This window comes from Macrosteles quadrilineatus, unplaced genomic scaffold (genome assembly GCF_028750875.1).
Source record: "Macrosteles quadrilineatus isolate MER2022 unplaced genomic scaffold, UCM_ALF_1.0 Scaffold_3__2_contigs__length_128488019, whole genome shotgun sequence".
NCBI classification, from domain to species: Eukaryota; Metazoa; Arthropoda; class Insecta; order Hemiptera; family Cicadellidae; genus Macrosteles; species Macrosteles quadrilineatus.
The window spans coordinates 65,687,138-65,708,836 of record NW_026542596.1 but is presented as its reverse complement, the minus strand read 5'-3'; the positions used below and the strand labels follow the sequence as shown (position 1 = coordinate 65,708,836).

General features: G+C 35.0%; 1 protein-coding gene across 3 annotated transcripts; it reads right to left on the bottom strand.

Moving 5' to 3' along the window:
- Window positions 1–953: 953 nt before the first annotated feature.
- Window positions 954–21,513, bottom strand: LOC128990598 (solute carrier organic anion transporter family member 74D-like). 3 transcript variants are annotated; one of them, XM_054413053.1, is made up of 13 exons: window positions 21,406–21,513; window positions 19,921–20,399; window positions 16,075–16,308; window positions 15,145–15,342; window positions 13,489–13,629; window positions 9,371–9,541; window positions 8,308–8,472; window positions 7,327–7,522; window positions 6,673–6,817; window positions 5,959–6,206; window positions 3,239–3,342; window positions 1,685–1,786; window positions 954–1,105 (listed from the first exon to the last, which is right to left on the bottom strand). In XM_054413053.1, exons 2-13 carry the CDS (start codon window positions 20,324–20,326, stop codon window positions 981–983), a joined length of 2,235 nt encoding a protein of 744 aa, XP_054269028.1. In that variant the 5' UTR covers window positions 20,327–20,399; window positions 21,406–21,513; the 3' UTR covers window positions 954–980. The 3 variants fall into 3 exon arrangements, with proteins under 3 accessions (XP_054269028.1, XP_054269030.1, XP_054269031.1); XM_054413055.1 differs by lacking the exon at window positions 21,406–21,513 and adding an exon at window positions 20,826–20,892; XM_054413056.1 differs by lacking the exon at window positions 13,489–13,629.
- Window positions 21,514–21,699: the final 186 nt, after the last annotated feature.

The following is a 21,699-nucleotide window of genomic DNA, read 5'->3' as shown; positions in this document are numbered from 1 at the left end:
CTGTTTTTACTTCATCCTTCGACAAAATCCTAACGAAATGATTCAGTTAAGAGGGTTAAGTTCTTATTTTCACAAATACGGTAGTTTCTGTATCTTTTCGCGTTTTAGAGTTTTAATTCCGCTTTCTAAAGATGTAAACCGATTATAAAAATTTCGCGATGAGTTGAGATCTCAAGCGCAGACGTTAGCTGTTCAACCAGAAGTTTACGAGCGAAAGAAGACGTGCTTATGTCCAATTAAAAGTTGTTAAAACACAAAAGCTACTTAAGTCGCGCACGGCCGGGGTAAGTGGGTTTAAAAAGAAGTAAAGTATCATCAAACGTACGAGAATCGCTCTGCTGAATCAACTTAAACCTTGTCTACTGAAGGGTAAGTAACGCTGTATCGTTTTATGGCTTCATACCGTTAACACTTCAAGTGATGTTTAAGGCATATCCTTATAAAAACCTTTTAGAAATAAGGAAACAATATTTTTCAGACAAGTTTGTTTGATCATATAACAATAGATTATTTTTTTGCTGTTGCTTGGTTAATAGATTTTTATCCAAGAATACATTTTTAATATCACACGTTTACACTCTCGAGTCTAAGAAAAAAGTCTAAATGGAGTGTTTAAAATTCCTGCTCAACCAAAGCTAGGTTATTGTCCTAAAAGCTAATGAAGTTTTTGTTGCGCCATAATAAATACAAATCCAAATATAGCCCATTTAGCTTCCAAGTCCTTAATGAATATAATTATTGCCTTTAGAATAAAAATACCTAATCAACAACAGAAATAAGTTAATTATTAGCCCCTTTTCAGCATGTTGTATAAAGGTTAGTCAGTAGTATAGGTCAGAAAATGTCCTTGTCCTAGATGTTATACTTAATTTATTTTTAAGCTACAAAGTAACACATTATTAAGTATGCATATTGCAATTGTAGCAATTGTTTAATTGATATCATCATCTGTTTCTCAATTGGAGTATTTTTCCAAAACGTTATTTTCTTTGCGTTTTCTGTCTCTGGGGTGCGATTTCCAGTTCAACTTCCTCATCAAAGATCTTCAAGTGTTTGACGTAGTACCAGACTCCAAAATCAAACATTGTTCCAATCGTGACAAAACCTGAAACCATTTAGAAAAAAAATTACTTATTAATAAAAAAATGTCTGGTGAGAGGTATTTTTGTGTGATGATGTAGTTTGCCGACAAACTTGTTAATTTATTTACTTGAAATACTCAAAGGACAGTTGACATACTGTAATAAAAGTATTATTCTCAATTAGTTGTTGTCAGGACCAAAATCTATATTTAAAGAACTTGTAGATATATTGTTCTTGTATTTTTACGTTATAATTAATTTACCTCAAATTACCTACTTCATTAATAAAAACTCGAGAAAAATGTATTACTAAAAGTTGAACATATTTAACTGAGATTCCAGTGAAATATTTTATGTACACAATTTCACTACAAAACAAATAAAGGTATATAAGAAACCTCTATGTATAGTTTAAAATAACATGTATATAATATCAAGGATTTAAAAACTGTAACAGATCAAGAGTAGGCTAAATTTTTAGCTATTAAATTAAGTTGAAATGTTATTAAAAAAAAAAAACAAGTTATTTGTTGAACAACAAATAAGTTCTATGAATGTATGATGTATGTAGTATAATGTTCAATAGAACTGTCTATACAAACCTGCAGCAGTGAAGTTCATGAGATACCTCAACATCTCAGCATTGTATAACCAACAATTGCCGGTACCAGAGCATGTCTTACCCCACACCATGCAGCACAAGTCTACAAAATACAACATGTTACTTCATACAATCAACACAAACACTAAATATTGGTTTATGATATACAGGGTGACAAAAAAGTCTGGAAACGGTTTAATATCGTTTTAACTAAATACGTTAGAAAATTCAAACCTTTCACATAAACCCTCATGTATAAAAACTACTTTTTCCAAGAATTATCATTTTTTTTACCTCTACCAGGGGACGACCCACGAGGAGTAGGTACATAATCTTTAATGTAAGCATAGGTTGATATGCACATCATTTTAAAGGGTTAGTCAAGTGGAGTTCATTGCCGGAAACCGCGTCAAAAAAGGTCCATCCGTTACAAAATGGCGGCTGTCCAAAGTTCTTGTTGAATATACCTGCACAGGCCTTACTATTGGTAAATAAATACTCGTATTAAACATTAGCTTGAGAGCTGAAACTCTATTTTAAAGTCAACTAGCTCATAGACTAATATTATTCAATCTTCAAAACAAATTTAAACGGGTTTCAGAATTCCCGGCTAATGTTGAATATGAGTATTTACCAATACTAAGGCCTCTGCAGGTATATTCCGCAAGTACTTTGGACTGCCACCATTTTGTAACGGATGAATTTTTTTTTATGCGGTTTCCGGCAATGAACTCCACTTGAACAGGCCTTAAAAATGACGTGCATATGAACCTATGTTTACATTAAAGATTATGTACCTACTCCTTATGAGCCGTCCCCTGGTGAAGGTAAAAAAATGGTAATGCTTGCAAAAAGTAGTTTTCATACATATAAGTTGATGTGAAAAGTTTGAAGTTTCTAACAAATCAAGTTAAAAAGATATCAAGCCATTTCCAGACTTTTTTGTCACCCTGTATTATAGAGCACAAGGATGTAGGTTGTACAGATTTTTGTGAAGACATCAGGCTTGCCTGAATGGGGAAGAGTCCGATTTGGCACAAGAAAGTGAGCTTTATATTAGGCTACCTATAAACTATTGTTATACTGACAGCATTTTCAACCAAGGAAAGGTTAAGCATCCAAGACACTTGTGTATTGACCATGACTCATTTAATGATAGCTATTGATATTGATCTAAATATGGTGGATCAGAGTCTAGGCATAGAACATTAACAGAATACAATGTACTTCAATTAATTTTTCTTAAAATTAAACACAAAAGTGTACCAACTTCACAAACCTAGTCATACTTGAAATCTGGAAACCAACCAGAATGAACCATCATCCACAATGGTGGTCATTGACAGTGTAATAAACTGGAAATTGTTTCCACAGCTACAATGATCAGAATTATGGTGTCTGTGGTCATTCAAACCAGAGATCAAAATATGTCAATGACAGTAATTGGGAGAATTTTGTTATGCCACCCTGTCTTCCCCAGTGGTTTTTGGTGTGATATAGGTGTCAAAAAATAGTCTTAGTATTTTGTTGACCAATATACCGAACAAAATCTTACCAATGAAGTAGCCGAACAGGATTGGTGAAGGAATGAAAGCAAACAAGCTGAGAAATGCTAAACCCAGCCCCATAGCTACTGTCTTGTCCTTTTCATCAACACATCTGAAAAATAAGACAAATTTAAACTGAAATTGTTAGATCTAAAATGATAAGTCTGAACTATGATGTAAGCTAACTGTGAAACACTATGATTGTAAATAAAACCAGGAATTAAAATCACAACTAATCCCACACATAGTGAATTGTTCTCATCAATATCCTATACTCTAATACAAGCAATGTTTGCTTGTATGTATGTATGCTTGCTTGCACAAAGATCTCGAAAACGGTTCCGACGATTTTCTTCAAATGTTGTAAATAGTTTAATTCTGGCCTAAAAACGAGTTTACTGCAGTTAGAACAGCCAACAAAAATCTAATTGTGTAGAAAAATGAAACTGAAAATCACATTTTTTTAACATTAGTCTTATGGGTTGCTAGGTAACCTTGTTGGCTGAATTAAATAACAAGGAAAAAGTAAACAAAAGACTTGAAGTTGTAGCGTGTGTTCATAATAAGCCAACTACCCACAGTATACTAGCAAATTACAAATACAGTACAAAAGGAAAAACACCATTTAGCAAAGATTATACTGAAGATTACTCGATACATTGTCTATGATTGTAGTCAAGGGTAGCAGTGAGAAGTCTGGGATCTGTTTATGACGATTAGATAAGGGTATGGGCAATCCAAAAATGCTATGGGAAGGGAGGGAAACAGGTCCGTGACGTAGGAAGTGGTGAAGGAAATAGTCAAGGCGAGTAGTCCGGAGCAAGGGAACTGTTCATGACGATTAGATAAGGGTATGGGCAATCCTAAAATGCTATGGGAAGGGAGGGAAACAGGTCCGTGACGAAGGAAGGTGTTAAGGAAGTAGTCAAGGCGAGCTGTCCGGAGTGTGGGAACTGTTCATGATGATTGGATAAGGGTATGGGCAATCCTAAAATGCTATGGGAATGGAGGGAAACAGGTCCGTGACGTAGGAAGTGATGAAGGAAGTAGTAAAGGCGACCAGTCCGGAGTGTGGGGACTGTTTATGACGATAAGATCAGGGTATCTGCAATCCTAAAATGCTATGGGAAGGGAGGGAAACAGGTCCGCGACGTAGGAAGTGGTGAAGGAAGTAGTCAAGGCGAGTAGTCCGGAGTGTGGGAACTGTTTATGACGATTAGATTAAGGTATCAGCAATCCTAAAATGCTATGGGAAGGAAGGAAAACAGGTCCGCGACGTAGGAAGGTGTTGAGGAAGTAGTCAAGGCGAGCTGTCCGGAGTGTGGGAACTGTTTATGACGATTAGATAAAGGTATGGGCAATCCTAAAATGCTATGGGAAGGGAGGGAAACAGGTCCGTGACGTAGGACGTGGTGAAGGAAGTAGTCAAGGCGAGCTGTCCGGAGTGTGGGAACTGTTTATGACGACTAGATTAAGGTTTCTACAATCCTAAAACGCTATGGGAAGGGAGGAAAACAGGTCCGCGACGTAGGAAGTGGTGAAGGAAGTAGTCAAGGCGAGTAGTCCGGAGCGTGGGAACTGTTTATGACGATTAGATAAGGGTATGGGCAATCCTAAAATGCTATGGGAAGGGAGGGAAACAGGTCCGTGACGAAGGAAGTGGTAAAGGAAGTAGTGAAGGTGAGCTGTCTGGAGCGTGGGAACTGTTTATGATGATTGGATTAAGGTATTTGCAATCCAAAAATGCTTTGGAAAGGGAGGAAAACAGGTCCGCGACGTAGGAAGTGGTGAAGGAAGTAGTCAAGGCGAGTAGTCCGGAGTGTGGGAACTGTTTATGACGATTAGATTAAGGTTTCTACAGTCCTAAAATGCTATGGGAAGGGAGGAAAACGGGTCCGCGACGTAGGAAGTGGTGAAGGATGTAGTCAAAGGCGAGCTGTCCGGAGTGTGGGAACTGTTTATGACGATTAGATTAAGGTATCTATAATCCTAAAATGCTATGGGAAGGGAGGAAAACAGGTCCGCGACGTAGGAAGTGGCGAAGGAAGTAGTCAAGGCGAGCTGTCCGTAGTGTGGGAACTGTTTATGACGATTAGATTAAGGTATCTGCAATTCTGAAATGCTATGGGAAGGGAGGGAAACAGGTCAATGACGTAGGAAATGGTGTAGGACGTAGTAAAGACGAGCTTTCCGGAGTGTGGGAACTGTTAATAACGATTAGATTAATTTATCTACAATCCTAAAGTGCTATGGAAATGGAGGGAAACAGGTCCATGACGTAGAAAATGGTGTAGGACGTAGTAAAGGCAAGCCGTGTGGAGTTTGGGAATGGATCTATGTGTCTCCAATACAGTACTAAGACTGCTTTCAGAGTGGACTTAATTTCCCCCGAGCAAAGCTCGGTCCCCAGGTACTGTATATAATATAGTATCAACATAAATGGTATCAGAAATCTGACTCATACTTTCTCCCATTAGCTTCTCAACAAACTTGTTCATAGGTAATCGATGAAAGTAACTATGCTACAGGTAAAATCACAAATGTTGAATTAAATTTTGAACCATAATTTTAACAGGAGTGGGGGTTGCACTATTTTGTTTATAATAAAAGACCATAACAAACAAATTCCAATCAGAACCAGGTTTTTTTTTTTCAAAAAGTTACATAAGTTACAATAACTTTTGAACCATACTTTTTATCCTGTTGTAGTTCAAACCAAGTAAGTTACCTGACGGAAACTAGAAAATTTGATGTTCGACCGGTGCCTCCGCTGAATTTCAGGATACACATGACTACCAGGAATATGAGGAAGTGTGAGGAGCAGTCCACAGGGCAGAGACCCTCTGTGAGCACCCAGGGTTCCTCTGGGTCCTCCAGGGCTCCACCCAGGACCTCCAGAGAGTCAAGGGTCAGGTTGGAGTCAGAGTCCAGGAGAGATCTTGGGGGTCGAGGTACACAGGCACAGTTAGTGTACACCTGAAACACCACCATAGTGTGTTATATCAGCCATAACATTCACAATAATAATCCCAAAAACACAACGAAAATAAAATCCGATTCAGCCATTGGTAGAGTGTAAATAGTATTTTTATCGACTTAATAGAAAGAGTTGGAGTTGGAAAGGAAAAGCTGATTGAGCATAGAATGAAACTACAGAGTATTATGTACCTATCTTTACAAATCTAAGTTCATGATCTAACAAACTAGGAATAATTTCAAGGCAACCAAACTATTCTAAACCTGGACTTCATCTTCTCAGAAAAAATAATATTTTGTGAAAATCTTTAGATTAAAATTTGTATGGCTTGTATGAAGGTGATGTTTTTAGTGATAAGCTCTTCTTGGTTAAGAAACTTCCTGTCCAAGCAAGAACTTAACTACCAGTTTCTTCAAAAACAATAACTGAATTAAATTTACTTTCTCAACCTAAAATAAATGTCACCTTTGACCCATTGGCAGTGATTTCATAGTCCTTACAGCCTGCGTGACATGGAGAGATGAAGGTTCTTCCGTCAGGAGAGCAAACTGGGGAATACTTGACATACTCACAGTTGCAGTCTGCGTTGCAAGGTGTTGTTGTTTCCATTCTACGACAGAAAATAATAGAATGACAACCAGTATCAAATTATTGATAATCGATACCAATTACAAATTGTGTTTCTGTGCATAGTTTTAGAATCCACAAAACCAGTTGGTGAATAGCTTCGGTTTCTTCTTCGGTTTCAATGAAAATTTATGTTTTTTTTTTCAAAAAGGTGCCTATATGTTCAATTTGAAAAATTCTTGTTACATAATTCAATCCTACCCATTCAATCCTACCCATCTAGTGGTTTTTAAATGTTCACGTTTGGAACGTAACGAAACTTGTGGTCCTTTTTAGTATTTGTAAACCTTTTGGTTATATGAATGTCCTATGATAGCAGTAGTCTTTACATTTTATAGTAAACAAAATGTTACTTATGTGCAAGTTTGACCCAGCAACATGAGAAAACATTCTGAAGAGGACTTGGGTCCATTACCAGTACGAAAGGACTCATTGCCATTACCCACCAAAAGTAAAATGTCCCAATCATGTGTCATGTCTTTTGTCACTTACTGTCCAGAAGCTAAGATGGCTCCTTGACGGTCATTGACTGGACATCCCAGAAAGGCGTAAGAGATGATTCCAAGTACACTGATGGCTCCAACAACCACGTTCCACCCAGCCAAGAACCTTGCACTTGGTCTAACTTTGGAGATGAAAGCACCAGCAAACAATATTCCTAGGGCTGAGCACACGAGTCCGATGGCACCTGGAATTTGTATTACTTATGTTATTGTAAAAGTTAATGCTTGTTGTGATTTATCTGGGTTTTATGTGACGCTCGCGTCACAGCAGCGCTGCTATCAACCGGTTCAATCCGCTTTAGTTGCGAACACTGGAGGGAGTAGGGAAGGGGAGAAGGAGGTCAGTCGTTGCCTGGAGTCCCCGGAGTGTTCACATCGTCAAGGAACGGGAATGAAATTGATAAGTTATAGTATTAAGCTAAATCATTAGTTATTTAAATATCATGTTCTAATTCTTTTCAGTACGGGGGGGGGGGCCCTAAGAGGTTAGGGATTCTATCGTCAATTAAATATTCCATTATGTAAACTGAGTTAACAGTACCTTTCGGGCCCATAAGGCGCGAAAGGAGTTTTTTAGCTTATTCTTATTTATTAGTTTAATTGGTAGAATGCATTACTAAATTTAGATCATCAAAATGGCTGTGATATAGATGTGGCTTGGCTCAGTTATTTAGTTAAGTAAAATAAAATATTCTGACTTAGAATCGTAGCACGCACAAGAAATCTCTGACTGTAATTGAGCCTCAAATCGATCCTATGAGCCCAGTACCGCTACATTTATGAAAGAAGATTGCTAAATATAGTCCAAACAGTGGGAGTAAAAAGCATAATGCAGCAATCAATAAAGGGGAATTTCAGGGGCAAATATTCAGGAAGACAAATTTGTTTGTTGAGGAGTAGACACCTCTTTTATATATCATTAAATACTACTCTATAAAATAACTTTAAAGTTGAATGTAATACATCCTACCTGTAATAAAAGAAGCAAAGGCAGCAGTCTGTTTGTAAATGGTCTCTATGTACTTGGGCATGAAGATCCAATAAGGCATGTATCCCATAAAGTAGAAAACAGAAGCAAAATTGTTGCACATTAAAGTCTTGTTTTTCAGGAGCCTGAGATATGTATTTATCATATCTGAAATCATAGATATCGTAATCAGCTCTTGATTTGTTAATACAAACCACAATTCAAAATTACCAATAATTTTTGACATTAGAAAAGGATCGTTACATTCTTTTTAATCACAATTATAGTATAAAGACATTATTTTTACAACGTTTCGGGATCTAAAATCTGATCCCGTCCTCAGAGGAGAAAATACCTTAAATAGGTATAAGAAGATTAGGGTACATATCTAGTTAAAATTTTAAAAGGAGAACCCATTAAATTGAGGAATGTGCAGTATAGTGAAAACACGAACAATAAATAAAAAAAAATCTGTACAAATAGACGGCTATGTTTTAGCATCCTCAACCTCAACTATTAATTATCAAAACTGGAAATAAGTAAGAGGCTGGAGGTTTATTGATTTCATTTAACTACACTATTTAATATGTTTCACTTTATTTTATATCCATTCAAACTCACAAATGTTTTGATTTAAATTCCACTTAGCAATACTTGATTTATTGCATTGATGTTGAGGTGATGAGGAGTTAAACTGCTGCTTATTTTTCCTTCAAACATTAATACAATGGATTTATTGAAGTATTGCTATGTTGAATTTAAATAAAACACCAAATTGGAGTATCAAGAGACTTAACTTTGGTTGGGTTTGTGGACTAATCTTGCTCTTGCTAAGCATCACGTACCTGAGGACAAGAGCAGTTTTTTCGCCCTGAATTGTCGTAATATTTGATTTTTTACTAAACGTGATGGAAAATATGGGGTGAGCCAATACAGTACAAGGTTGAAGTGTACTGGGTGGTGAGTAGTGGTAGGTACTAGGATCAAAACCCACGACTTTGTTGGGCGTTACTAACTGAGCCACTGAATTACCAACAACTCAATATAGATTATGTTCAATCTGTACCTTTGAATGATGAGTGTGTTTCCTCCAGAGTGTCGTCAGGGTCTGCGGTGAAGCCTGCTTTGCGACGCTCGGAAGCCTGTATTCTCCGAGCGGCGGCCCGTGGCAGAGACTTGGGGAATAGTGCGAGTATTGATGCGAAGAGTAACAGAGCTGCGCTGATGACTAACCAACCTACATATATGTAAGATTATATAAATTGAATGATTGCATGTTTATACATTTTGGTAAGTTTCATACACTTCCCCGCTTACGGAAATATCTTGAATTATACGTTTAAATCAACTTTACTTATTTTTCCACTTCAAATCAGTGATGAGAAAATAATTTATGAACCATCCGTTTTTGCACAAAACAATAAAAACATAATTAGACTCAAGTAAAAGTTTATGCTGTATTTTTACAAGTGTGTGTACCTAATTAAAGTTTTCTGAAAGGATAAGATCTACATTAACTGAAATTTATTAGAGGAAATTTGGAAAAATAATTTACCTAACCCGCCATGTTAAACTTCCCTATCCCAAGCGTAATGTATACAACTTCTTTACTTCTCGAGTGATATAAAGACGAAAAAACTCACTCGGTAAGGTAATGAAACCCATTTAAATAACATTGAGTGCTTAACTGAAAAAATATACCTCTATGGAGCCAACAACGTTCAACGCTAGAAATCAGATGTGCGCTTGACTTATATTGTTATGTTTTGAAGAATTTTTCTAACCTAGCTTTTGTGGTAAATGAACGTTACTGTTAGAAGATGAGTGAAATGGATAATGAAAAAAATTGTTCGTAACCTCCTGTATATTGTCGGGTCAGGTAAAATCTTGTACGTTACACGTTACGCAAAAGCGTGTTTACATCACTTAGGTAAATTATGCAACTCGCTTCTGCTCGTTGCACAACATTCACCTGCTTGATGTAAAAACGCTCTTACTACACTTGTAAGGTAAAAAGCTCTATTACATTTATATGTAATTTTTTTAATTTTTAGTAGCAATTCTTAAAAATAATGTGTATCCCCATTGCTTGAAACAAAACATTATAAGAAATTATCTATATATATAAAGCTCAAATACCACTGACACTTTCATTCATTCACTCACTCATCACGAAATCTCAGAAACTAGGCCCCTGAATATGTGGTTTGACCTAGAAATAATTAGAACACAGATGAAACCATTGTTGTTCGATAGTGAAAAGTATTGTGAATAACATATCAAAAGTCTCCAAAAATATCTTTGGTGGAACACCACCATTTTTCCAAAATGGCGGCCAAATCCAGTAGTTTTTTGCTTTTTATTGAAATTCTGACTTTCCAGTCAATATTGGTGAAAAGTCGTCAATACATTTAATGTTCCTCCTGAAATTACCTTTAAAATGATACCAAATACATGTACCTACAACAAAAAATAAACCCCGTAGAAATAATAAAATATTTCAAATAAAAATATTTGTTATAAATTAATGTAATAGTCCAAGCAAACTAAAAAAAACCAGACACTGGGATCGTATAAAAATTTGCAAGTAAACATTTTATGGTTTTATTGTTATTGTTTTGGTGTGCAGAGTGACATACCAAAAGTTGCAAAAATCAGTACACGGGAAACCCCTAAATTAAGGAAAAAATGGCGGCTTTTCCCAATATTGCACAAATTTTGTAACAAAAGATACCACATGTTTTTTTTGCACATTTTTCGAGATATTGACTTGGAACCACGACCGATATTTATTGGATGGTCCGTACTTAATTTCAATAGGGAATGCTTTTTGGGCCGCCATCTTGGATCAGCCATATTGGATCTGCCATATTGGATATAAATATTTTTTAATGTAAATATAGTGTTGTGACACATCATTATGAACTAGATTTCCACGCTGATTTCAATGCTGAAATCCGTTTTTAAATAAGTTTTTTCGTTGCTTAAGATATATTAAAACGAAAACTCTCCCCTATACATCAGTTATGGACGTATCGTAAGTTACTTTGAAAATGCGTTTGGATTATTTTTCTCCAGGTATTATTATTGCTTGCAATTCGTTCTAGCCTTAAAATATTCAGTGATAAAAGATCTTTCATTTTAGTTAGCTTTCATTTGGTTTTCTTTATAGTTAAAACAGACTAGTTATAGACGAGGTACAAACCCCAACACAAAATTAAATTAAACTTTTTTTATCAGTTTTTGTTAAAAGATTTATATCTCGGGTTGTTAATATGTTAACAAGTTCATTCTGGTATCAAAGTACTCAGTAAATGTTTGGCTTTAATTTTATTAATTATTAAATGACACATGACAAATTTAAAACGAATCATGTAGGCCTACCTTCAATGAACTATTGAATGAATTATTGTTATTTTGAAATTTGTCTTTAGTTAAAGACATTTATCCCCAATTCTAAATAAATCCCAATAAGGAATCCATAGCTAAAATAAAAGTCAATACTTGAACGAATAGCTATGACGAGTTTTTCCCGTTTTCACTCTGGACAACACTACAAAATAAAACCATAAAACGTTTTGTTGACATTTTTTAAAGGCCATATCCTATATTTATCTAAATATAATTTCCAAGTTACACAGTTACAGTTATTTATAAGTTCAGTTATTTATAAGTAAGTTAGTCACATGTACCATCAGTCAAACACCACTTCCAATCTGTTGGATCTGCTGGTGAACTATTTCCACGCCAAACTTGAACCTGATAGTACAACCTTAGACTGTGGTAGTTTTCAATGTGTTTTTAAATTGTCAAAGTACGAAACGTCCATAAGAAATGTATGGGGAGAGTTTTCGTTTTTATATATCTTAAAATCGTAAAACGCTATTTAAAAAACTGATTTCAGCATTGAAATCAGCATGGGCATCTAGTTCATAATGATGTGTCACAACACTATAATTACATTAAAAAATATTTATATCCAATATGGCAGATCCAATATGGCTGATCCAAGATGGCGGCCCAAAAAGCGTCCCCTATTGAAATTAAGTACGAACTGTCCAATAAATATCGGTCGTGGTTCCAAGTCAATATCTCGAAAAATGTGCAAAAAAACATGTGGTATCTTTTGTTGCAAAATTTGTCCAATATTGGGAAAAGCCGCAATTTTTTCCTTAATTTAGGGGTTTCCCGTGGACTGATTTTTTGCAATTTTGGTATGTCACTCTGCACACCACAACAATAAAAATAAAACCATAACATGTTTACTTGCAAATTTTTATACGATCCCTGTGTACGTTATTTTTAGTTTGCTTGGACTATTACATTAATTTATAAAAAATATTTTTATTTAAAATATTTTATTATTTCTACGGGGTTTATTTTTTGTTGTAGGGACATGTATTTGGTATCATTTTAAAGGTAATTTCAGGAGGAACATTAAATGTATTGACGACTTTTCACCAATATTGACTGGAAAGTCAGAATTTCAATAAAAAGCAAAAAACTACTGGATTTGGCCGCCATTTTGGAAAAATGGTGGTGTTCCACCAAAGATATTTTTGGAGACTTTTGATATGTTATTCACAATACTTTTCACTATCGAACAACAATGGTTTCATCTGTGTTCTAATTATTTCTAGGTTTTGCTATTTATTTTCTTATTTTAAGGCGCCTAAACCATAAGACCTAGGAACCTGAAACTTGGCAGGCATCTTCCTTTTGGGTAGTAGACACTCTCTAAGAAAGGATTTTACCCTCAGACAACTGGGCTCCGCCCCATTGGCTCTGGAGTTTCCCATGTTAACCTTATGAGAAATTGAATTAATGAATCTTAACAGCTGTTTCAATTAAACAAGTTGGTTCTGTTCTATGATGTTCAATAGCATTAAAGTTACAAGGATTACCAACAGGGTGCAGCACTATTATTTCTTTGACATTTATGACAACAGCTAATTTGCAACCAAAAGGTGAGTGAGCGTAGCGAACAAACTTCAACCAGGAGGCAAGTGAGCGCAACGAACGAGCTCCAACCAGGACGTGATTGAGCCATGCGAACGAGATCATCTTGAAAATTAAGAAGTTAAACGGGGCAAAGCCTGCGGGATACAGCTAGTATTAAATATTTGTAATTGTGATTCGGTTTAGAAGCAATGTAGTCATATTATATTATATATAGTCATATACCAGCCCACCACGCTCCCAGCCAGCGAGGGTCGGACGGAGTGATGGTGGGGGTGAGAGAAGGGGAGATGTACGTGGTAAGACAAGCGGAGGCTAAGGAGTAGCCGATAGCTGGACCCAACATGCGCAAGAAGTAGGAGAGACCTGTAACACAAATACACGTGAAACATGCACAAGGGGTAAAATACAGAGCCTAAATTCACATTGTGAATACAATAACTGTCACTTGCATTTTATTTTGATCAGCTTTTTAAAATCTCAAGGAAATGTCCAATCAGAGATAATCTCTAAAGCTAATTAAAACCAAAGCAGGTGTTAAATCAATTATGTGAAATGAAAAAGAACCGAGATGTTTTTATATTTGTTCCTTTCCCAGTTTTAAGAATATAAAACATTCAAATACAGCAACAAACTGGCAACACTACATAGAACAGAGCACCTGTCCCACCATAAACAAGGAGGAATGGAAGTACCCTCAACTGTGGTTCTAAATCCCCCAGTCAAAGAAATAAAACAGAAAAGAAAGACCTGTCGCGAGCCAGCAGACAGGCTGCCTTCTGTCTTCTCGTTGTCCGATCGACCGATTGGAAATAGTGTATAGAACAAGTGATAGTGATTAGGAAATAAAGTGAGAAGACCCCTACAGAAGCAACACAAATGCTGGTGAAATGCATAGGGTGACATTAACATCTTACCTACTCAAGAACTACAGGCTAAAACAAAGGTAATGGGTACTTTCCTGTTAAAGGGAACATTCATTATTATCGATGATTTTTTCTCGATATATCGATATTTTTATTTTCCGATCCATTACAAATTGACAACAACTAACTGATCATGTTTAGGCTAAAATAGTCTATTAATTTATTAGATAAATAAACTTGTATACATAAATAAATTTGGATTAAGAAATAAAACTGTTCTAAGCTAACCTAAAATAACCAACCAAACTTGCTGGACCATTTAAAAATTCCGTTTGGGTTTGATAATAGAAAAGGCAAGTTAAACACGGAATTTTTAAATGTTATAGCAAGTTTGGTTAGTTATGTTAGGTTATTTTTTTTAGAACAGTATTTCATTATATTGTTTGTTGATACTGAACAATATTTATCGCGTAGTTGTCAGCTGATATGTTTCAATTTGTTAATATCGATATATCGTGAAAAAATCATCGATAATAATGAATGTTCCCTTTAACAGGAAAGTACCAGGTAATTACCAGGTAAATGTAATATTATATGTATTGTAACTAAAATATGAAAGGAGGTAAGGTGTTGAATGAATGATATGCTTTTCGTAGCTTTATACTGACTATAATCCGTTCACAAAATTTATGGGGAGCAATTTTCATCCCATCCACCTCGCCCTAACATAGAAACATAGTTTCAAACCATGAAAAACCAATGACTCAAGATCAAAACAGGCAAGCAATATTACCAGATGCTCAGCCATTTATACATATCATATCCTCATTCATATATCCTTCTCCATATTCCTTTCTAATAAAATTTGTGACTCAATAGATTAAAAAATAATCAAAATCTTATCAAGTTCAGAATCTAAATCTATGCCAGATTCACAAGGATGATTCCAAAGCCTTTACTGTTCACATCATAAACTCACAACAATTTGTACAATCTTAATCTTCAACAAACTTACTGACAAGTGCAGGGGTCTTTGACCTCTTGGTGTTGTCGTCCATGTAAGACACTCCGAGAGAGTGGTACAGAGAATCACCAATTCCACTAATCAGCTGTGCCAGGAAGAGTATCGCTTGTGGGGCCAGATTACCTGAGTTGTCATCACATTCCGGACCAAGGGAGTCACTTTGACAAACCAACTTGCGGTTCTGTTTATCTAAGTAGAACAATTTTAACAAAATTACAAACTAAGAATTTCAAAATAGAAAACATGATCTTTAGTAATAAGGTTTTTTTGTGAGGATAGCAGCAGGTTTATTCGGGTAAAAGGAATATAATTTGTGTGTATAGTGTAAAGTTTTGTGTTTTTTACACCAGAGTGGATTCTTGTTCTTACCTATCTAGGCAAGTCTGCTATACTAACAAATATTTAAAGCCTTGGCCGGTGTTCTCTATTGAGATTTTGCTCGAGTTTTACCATTGATTATAAATGCACTAAACTAGATGCTCACAGTAAAATGTAAGCCATTTGTACAGTCAACATGAACGTAATTGATTTAGCCACTGACAGAAATCAATTCTGTCAATTCATTTGTAAATATAAGTATACCCCTTACTTTCTAACCATACCGATTGGGATGGATACTTCTTCTAATAATTATTGTAAGCTGTTCATCATTTTGTCACATGACATAGAGAAAAATCAAAGATAAAAAAGACTTTTGATAATAGCAAACTTGATGAGAATAAACTTGTTCAACCATCTAAATCTTAAATCCTTTATTTCTATCTAAAAATATTTATAAATATCATCCATGTACAGGCTATGTTCTCCTTGAGCAAACTTTGGCTACTATACAGCCAGTCAACGTAAGTTAGATGGGGTGCATACTCTAGTATACAGCCAGTAGTAGTATACACAAAAAGCAGCTACATGTGTACATGTTACCTATGAGGAACGCGGTCGTGTTGGCATCATGGTTGGATCCATATTCCTCTGTAAGAGTGAGTGCGTTCTCTCCGGGACCGTACAAGAAGTGTGGAAGTGCGCTTACCAAACAGTACGCCGCTAATGTGTATACTCCAAATGCCATCCACCGTGGTCTGTGGCCCTTGCCTCCGTAGTAGTTGAGGAATAGACATAGACACAGCTGACTTATGTCACAACCCACCATGATGATGCCTGGAGACAGTGGCGTTGCTTGGTTAAATTCCAGGGGGGGGGAGAAGCCTCAAATTTCCCAACTGCTTAACATAGATTTCCCAACTATTTTTTTTTTATAAATCAATTTCTGTACTATTTTTAAAAATCTACAAATTATTATACTACACTGCAGTCACACTCAATTCAGTATTTATAAACTTGCATTAACAAAACATAGCTAGTTTTACATATATACAAAATTACTCAATTTCTAAAACTTCTACCAATTCATAATGAAATTTTATTACTTCAAAAAACTTGAACAAGTAATGTTTCAAATCCAAAAAACTTCACAAACCATTGTGGTAGCAGACGTAGCAGTGTAAAATTTTAGGGATATAAAATAAGCCTAGTACAAATTAGTATTGAAAAAATATTTTATTACAAAATAATGAAATTAAAATACTTTTAGAAGTTAAGATCAACATTTTAACTTTCGTAAAACTTACAACTAGGGTACCTAGGCCTAAACAAGTTTGTAATGTGAAATATTAATATCAGTGTTGTGAATAATATTATTCTAGTCTAGAAAAGAATAAACCTAAAATAAGACTTGTATAAAATAAAAACGTCCTACTTGGTTGATAATAAACTTATACATACAATAAAAATGTTAACCTTCATCTTCATCAAACTAGAATTTAGACAAAAATCAAACTTAGAGTGAAAGTCAAACATCAAATTTTAGGTTATGTTTTGTCCACGTAGATCTGTTTCAGAGTGATTAGTTGATTCATTTGTGTAAATCCTTAATTAGGAATGATAAATAACTTGTGTAGATTTTTTTAAATATATTCAGAGAATAAATATTTCATTTAGGCTATTAAAAAATAAGAGTTTATAAGGTAGGCCTAATCGATACACAAAACCTATCTTTAATGTTATTTTAATCTGCTTATTAGCAAGTACTCCGGTCAGTTAGCCTGCTCCAAATACCACAAAAAAGGTATAAAATATATTTCATGTGACTGACGTGAAAAATATTTTTGAATTTCTTGTTAACATAATTGAACAAACAACATAATTGAACTGGATGAAGAGCTACAATCGCTTGCAATTTCAAAATTCAAACTCGCAGCCTCGCAGACGAATCATTCAGAATCATCAACACAGAACAGGATTAAGGTAGCCAACATACGTCCAATAAGGAATAAAATTTCTCGTAAACGAAATTCCAACAAGCTATACCACTAATTGATTATTGATTTCTTAAAATAAGGCGTGTTTAGCCATGGTTTACCCTTGTTTAATCAAAGTTAAATGAAATCAAAGAAGCGTCAAGTTTATTTGTCCAAATCAAAGACATTTTTATCTTTGATGGATTTCCTTTTGCAAATATTTAAATTTTGTTTAGTTTAAAAATATATTTTTCTTGTATCTGACTTCCCAACTGTCCCAACTAGTGGCAAGGAAATTCCCAACTTTTCTCTTTCCCAGAAGGCGACGCCCCTGCCTGGAGACATAACAGATGAGATACATTAATTAAGACGGGAAACTTTTAAACTTTTCTGCGAGGAATAATCTGGATATGGCAAGAAATCATGGTTGCCCCCATTATATACACACATTATAGAAATAGTAGGTATAGCGAGCCATTGGATAAGTAACCAAGGCATAAAATAAAATGTTAACTGGGCGACACAAGCACAAGTGTCGCCCAGTGACAATGGGTATGGCGTATTTTTTCTTATGTTTCACATTTCTAACATATCGGAATTAAAAAAATTACATTATGTAAATATTTTAGAGTATTGAGCTATGATTTTGGCCCAAGAGGTTGTGAAGGGAGCCTTGGCCTGTTACAACGTTCTAGAATACCGTATGTAATTAAGTGAGATTATATGGACTATTTAAAAGCAAATATAATTGAAAAAAATCATTAAAAGATACTTAGAAATGTTTTAATTTCACTTTAACGTATGCAAAATTTCCGGGGGGAAACTCCGGACCCCCCTTTTTGATGGGGGGTATTCCATACACCACAGACCCCCGGTAAGTCCGGTGCCACTGTCGCCCAGTAGAAATCCCTTAGCATATGCTCAGTAAGTAACTATTGTACATTACCTTTTAGTACCTACACTATTTGGAAAATTAGTAGTGTAGGTAGTTTTGATATTTTCTTTTAAACAGTTTATTATTCATTGCTCAAACTGAAATATCATGTAATAGCAGCATTAAAATGTAATATAAATGACTAATACTCATTTGTATAATAATTTGGATATCAACTTATGAGTATTTGGTTTCTATTTTAGTTTGACAATGGATTTTGCATTCTTACATAGCTGGAGACTATATATTTTAAGGAATTTTTAATCCTGGTAAAACTTGAATAGGTACTATTTTTTGTTGTTGGTTATTTTACAAACTTTTACAAACAATAATTGTTTATGACTAAATAGAATCACCTTTTTATACTTGTACATGTTCTCTATTATTATAATGAAAGAGGCATTCACTCCTGTTGGATGGTAACATCAGCATATTCAAAGGGTATATCAGTATCTTAAATGGAATACACACACACACTAAGCTAATTTAACAGTGGGATGACAAATCTACTTGAAGTTTCCAAAGATAATAGTTTATTGGATAAATAAAGACTAATAAGAACGAAATAAAGAGCTTTGTTGAAGGTAACCTGGCTCTAGTTTCTTAATGGTAACCCCCTTACAAAAAGTACCCCCTCTGCAGCAAACCTGAAGACTAAGCGAATTTCTATTTACCTGGCTGGAATTCCACTAAATTATACCCTTAAAATTGTCAGATTTAGTTCCTATTTAAATATAATTTATTTTAATGAGTACCTAGGTTTGCTGCCACAGGGAAGGTATTGAAGTGTGTTTTTATTGAAATGTTGATAGCTTATTATGAAATAAACAAAATTGCCAAATTTGATTAAAATATATCCATAAACAACCAAACTGCAACGGTTTATTTATTCTCCATAAGAATAACATGGGAATTTTAAATTTAAAATTTCTTTAATTATCTTCGTAACCGTTAGGCATACAACAACGTTTCAATATACAAAGTTATTTCTTTTTTTTAAGATCTACAAAATAGTTGCAAATAAATTGTAAAATTTTATGTTTTCAGGGTGAAAATTGGGATTTTTACCCCATAAACCTGTGTTCCCATACTCTGATCATGCTGGTTCGCAAACTCGTTCGAATAAATGTAGGTTTACACGTTTATACCAAATGTCATCAAAATCGGATCATTTTTGCTCGAGTTATCGTGCTATAACTATATATATATATATACCTATATGAATTTGAACGGATGGTGTTTTGGGTATCTGGGGACCTCAAAACGAAAAAGTAATTCGGTCCCAGGTCTAACCATGAGAACTACAGTAATTAATAGCATATACCCTAAATGGGAAATTCGCTAACAAGTAGTTGTCAAATATTGCTTGCTGTCCATATTGAATTTTAAATTTTTGATAGGGTTGGAAAATGTAAAGTAGTATACAATCTATTCAAAATATTTCAATTCAGTTGAACCTTATAACACCTATGGAGCACTTAATAATCAATTGAAAAATATCTTTTGGACAAAAACTAAACACACAATATCATAACTCACCAGTATTTGTGGATGGAATTTTAAACCGCTTTTCAATTGTGGTGATGGTTCCATTTAAGTAGGCAAAAGATGAAGATATGATACACCCCACGAATCCATATGAGAACACGTACACCTTCTTGTTTGCAAACACCTGCATTAAGGAACCCTTTAAGCACCATATTCCACAAGATATCTCGTCTGATCCCTGCAGTTCCAGAGCGATATCACTGAGTCTTCTAACCTTTGCGTGGGGAGTTCCACCTCCGTAGTCTGGTTTGATGTTTCCATTCTCCCCTTCGAGAGGTCCTTTTCCATTCGGAACATCTGTCTCTTTCGGAGTTTCATCCAGAAAGGGTTCCTCCTCTGGAAGGATTGGTGTTCCATTTTTGTCAACTTTTTCATTACTTTCCTCAGATGCCACCATAATTTTAAAGTCTATGAAAACGTTTGATAAAAATAATTGAATGGCTTAGAGAGTTTTACGAACAAAGTTGTTACTGAAAATTAAAAACCTTTTGTTACAATTACAAATGTAAAAAAAAAAAAACAGTTTAATGACCAGTTGTGAAGCTTATCTTTAGGCATACAAAAAGAGAGGCGTAATTTTGATACTTTTATTAGCTTTGAAAAATCCAATTTTTTTTCTTTTATCACCTCTGTTTAATCAAGGATCTCTTTAAGACCTGGGGCAAGACTATTAGGTTTGTTCCACAAGTTTGGCTTTTTCTCTTATCTTATCATAGTCATATATTTTGGAGGATTAAACATCGTGAGTAAAGTGTAATTCAACAGGTAGAGGGGTTATTTTAACGGCGAAAATTTGATATTTTCAAAACACTCGGGACAAATTCTCTAAATTGGGATAAAGTCCCTATTTATTATGGGACAAAATCTTAATTTAGGGAAATTATGTGACTACCAACCTAAACTTTTGTTATTGTGGCGCTGCAAAGTCACTTGGTTTGTTGGGCTTCGCTATTGGTCACTGCAATGGCTGATGAGTGGAAAAAGAGGCAGGAAAGAGTAATAATCTTAACAATCCAAGTGGGTTGTTGATTACTGTATCATCCTACTGACTTTATTCAGGTGGAGTCGGGGTTTTGCGGTTTGGGGCTGCATTAAGTGTTTTGAATTTAGGTTGGACTATCAAGGTAAAGGTCCTTATAGTTAACCGGGTTGTTTATTTATGTTACATCCACAAAGTTTTATCACTTTTGGAACATTGGCTTAAACAAAGAGGTTTGAAATTGTATCGTGCAATGTGTAGGCAAATGGCATTAGAATACAGTGTTAGCAAAATAGATAAAAAATATAAAGATAATAGATAATAAATAGATAAAATGCATTAATTATAAAGAAAACGTTATTCCATGACTATTACTGGATCAAATTCCTAAAAGGTTGAAAATTTTTAATATATACGCTTAAAATAAATGCCTCAACACCTTTTAATAAAATTATGTAACTCTGATGAAATATCCACCCCTCGTTGTAAAAACTCACATATTCAGTGTATACAGTAGATATAGTGTTGAATGTGTTAACGTTCCCAACACATAACATAACACTATTGAACAGGCCAGTGACTGGATGACTGAATACTGACTAGTCTGACTGACTACTACTGACTGATTGCTGAACTGAACTAAAGTGACTAGTGTGTACGCCTCCGGGTGATGGTGCGGTGTGGAGGGGGTCTGGTTGTAGAGGGATACCACGTAGCACACCAAAACAATCACTTTTGGATCCTGAAGTAGACATCCCTTCGTATCTGGACCTGCTGATGCTATATTTTCA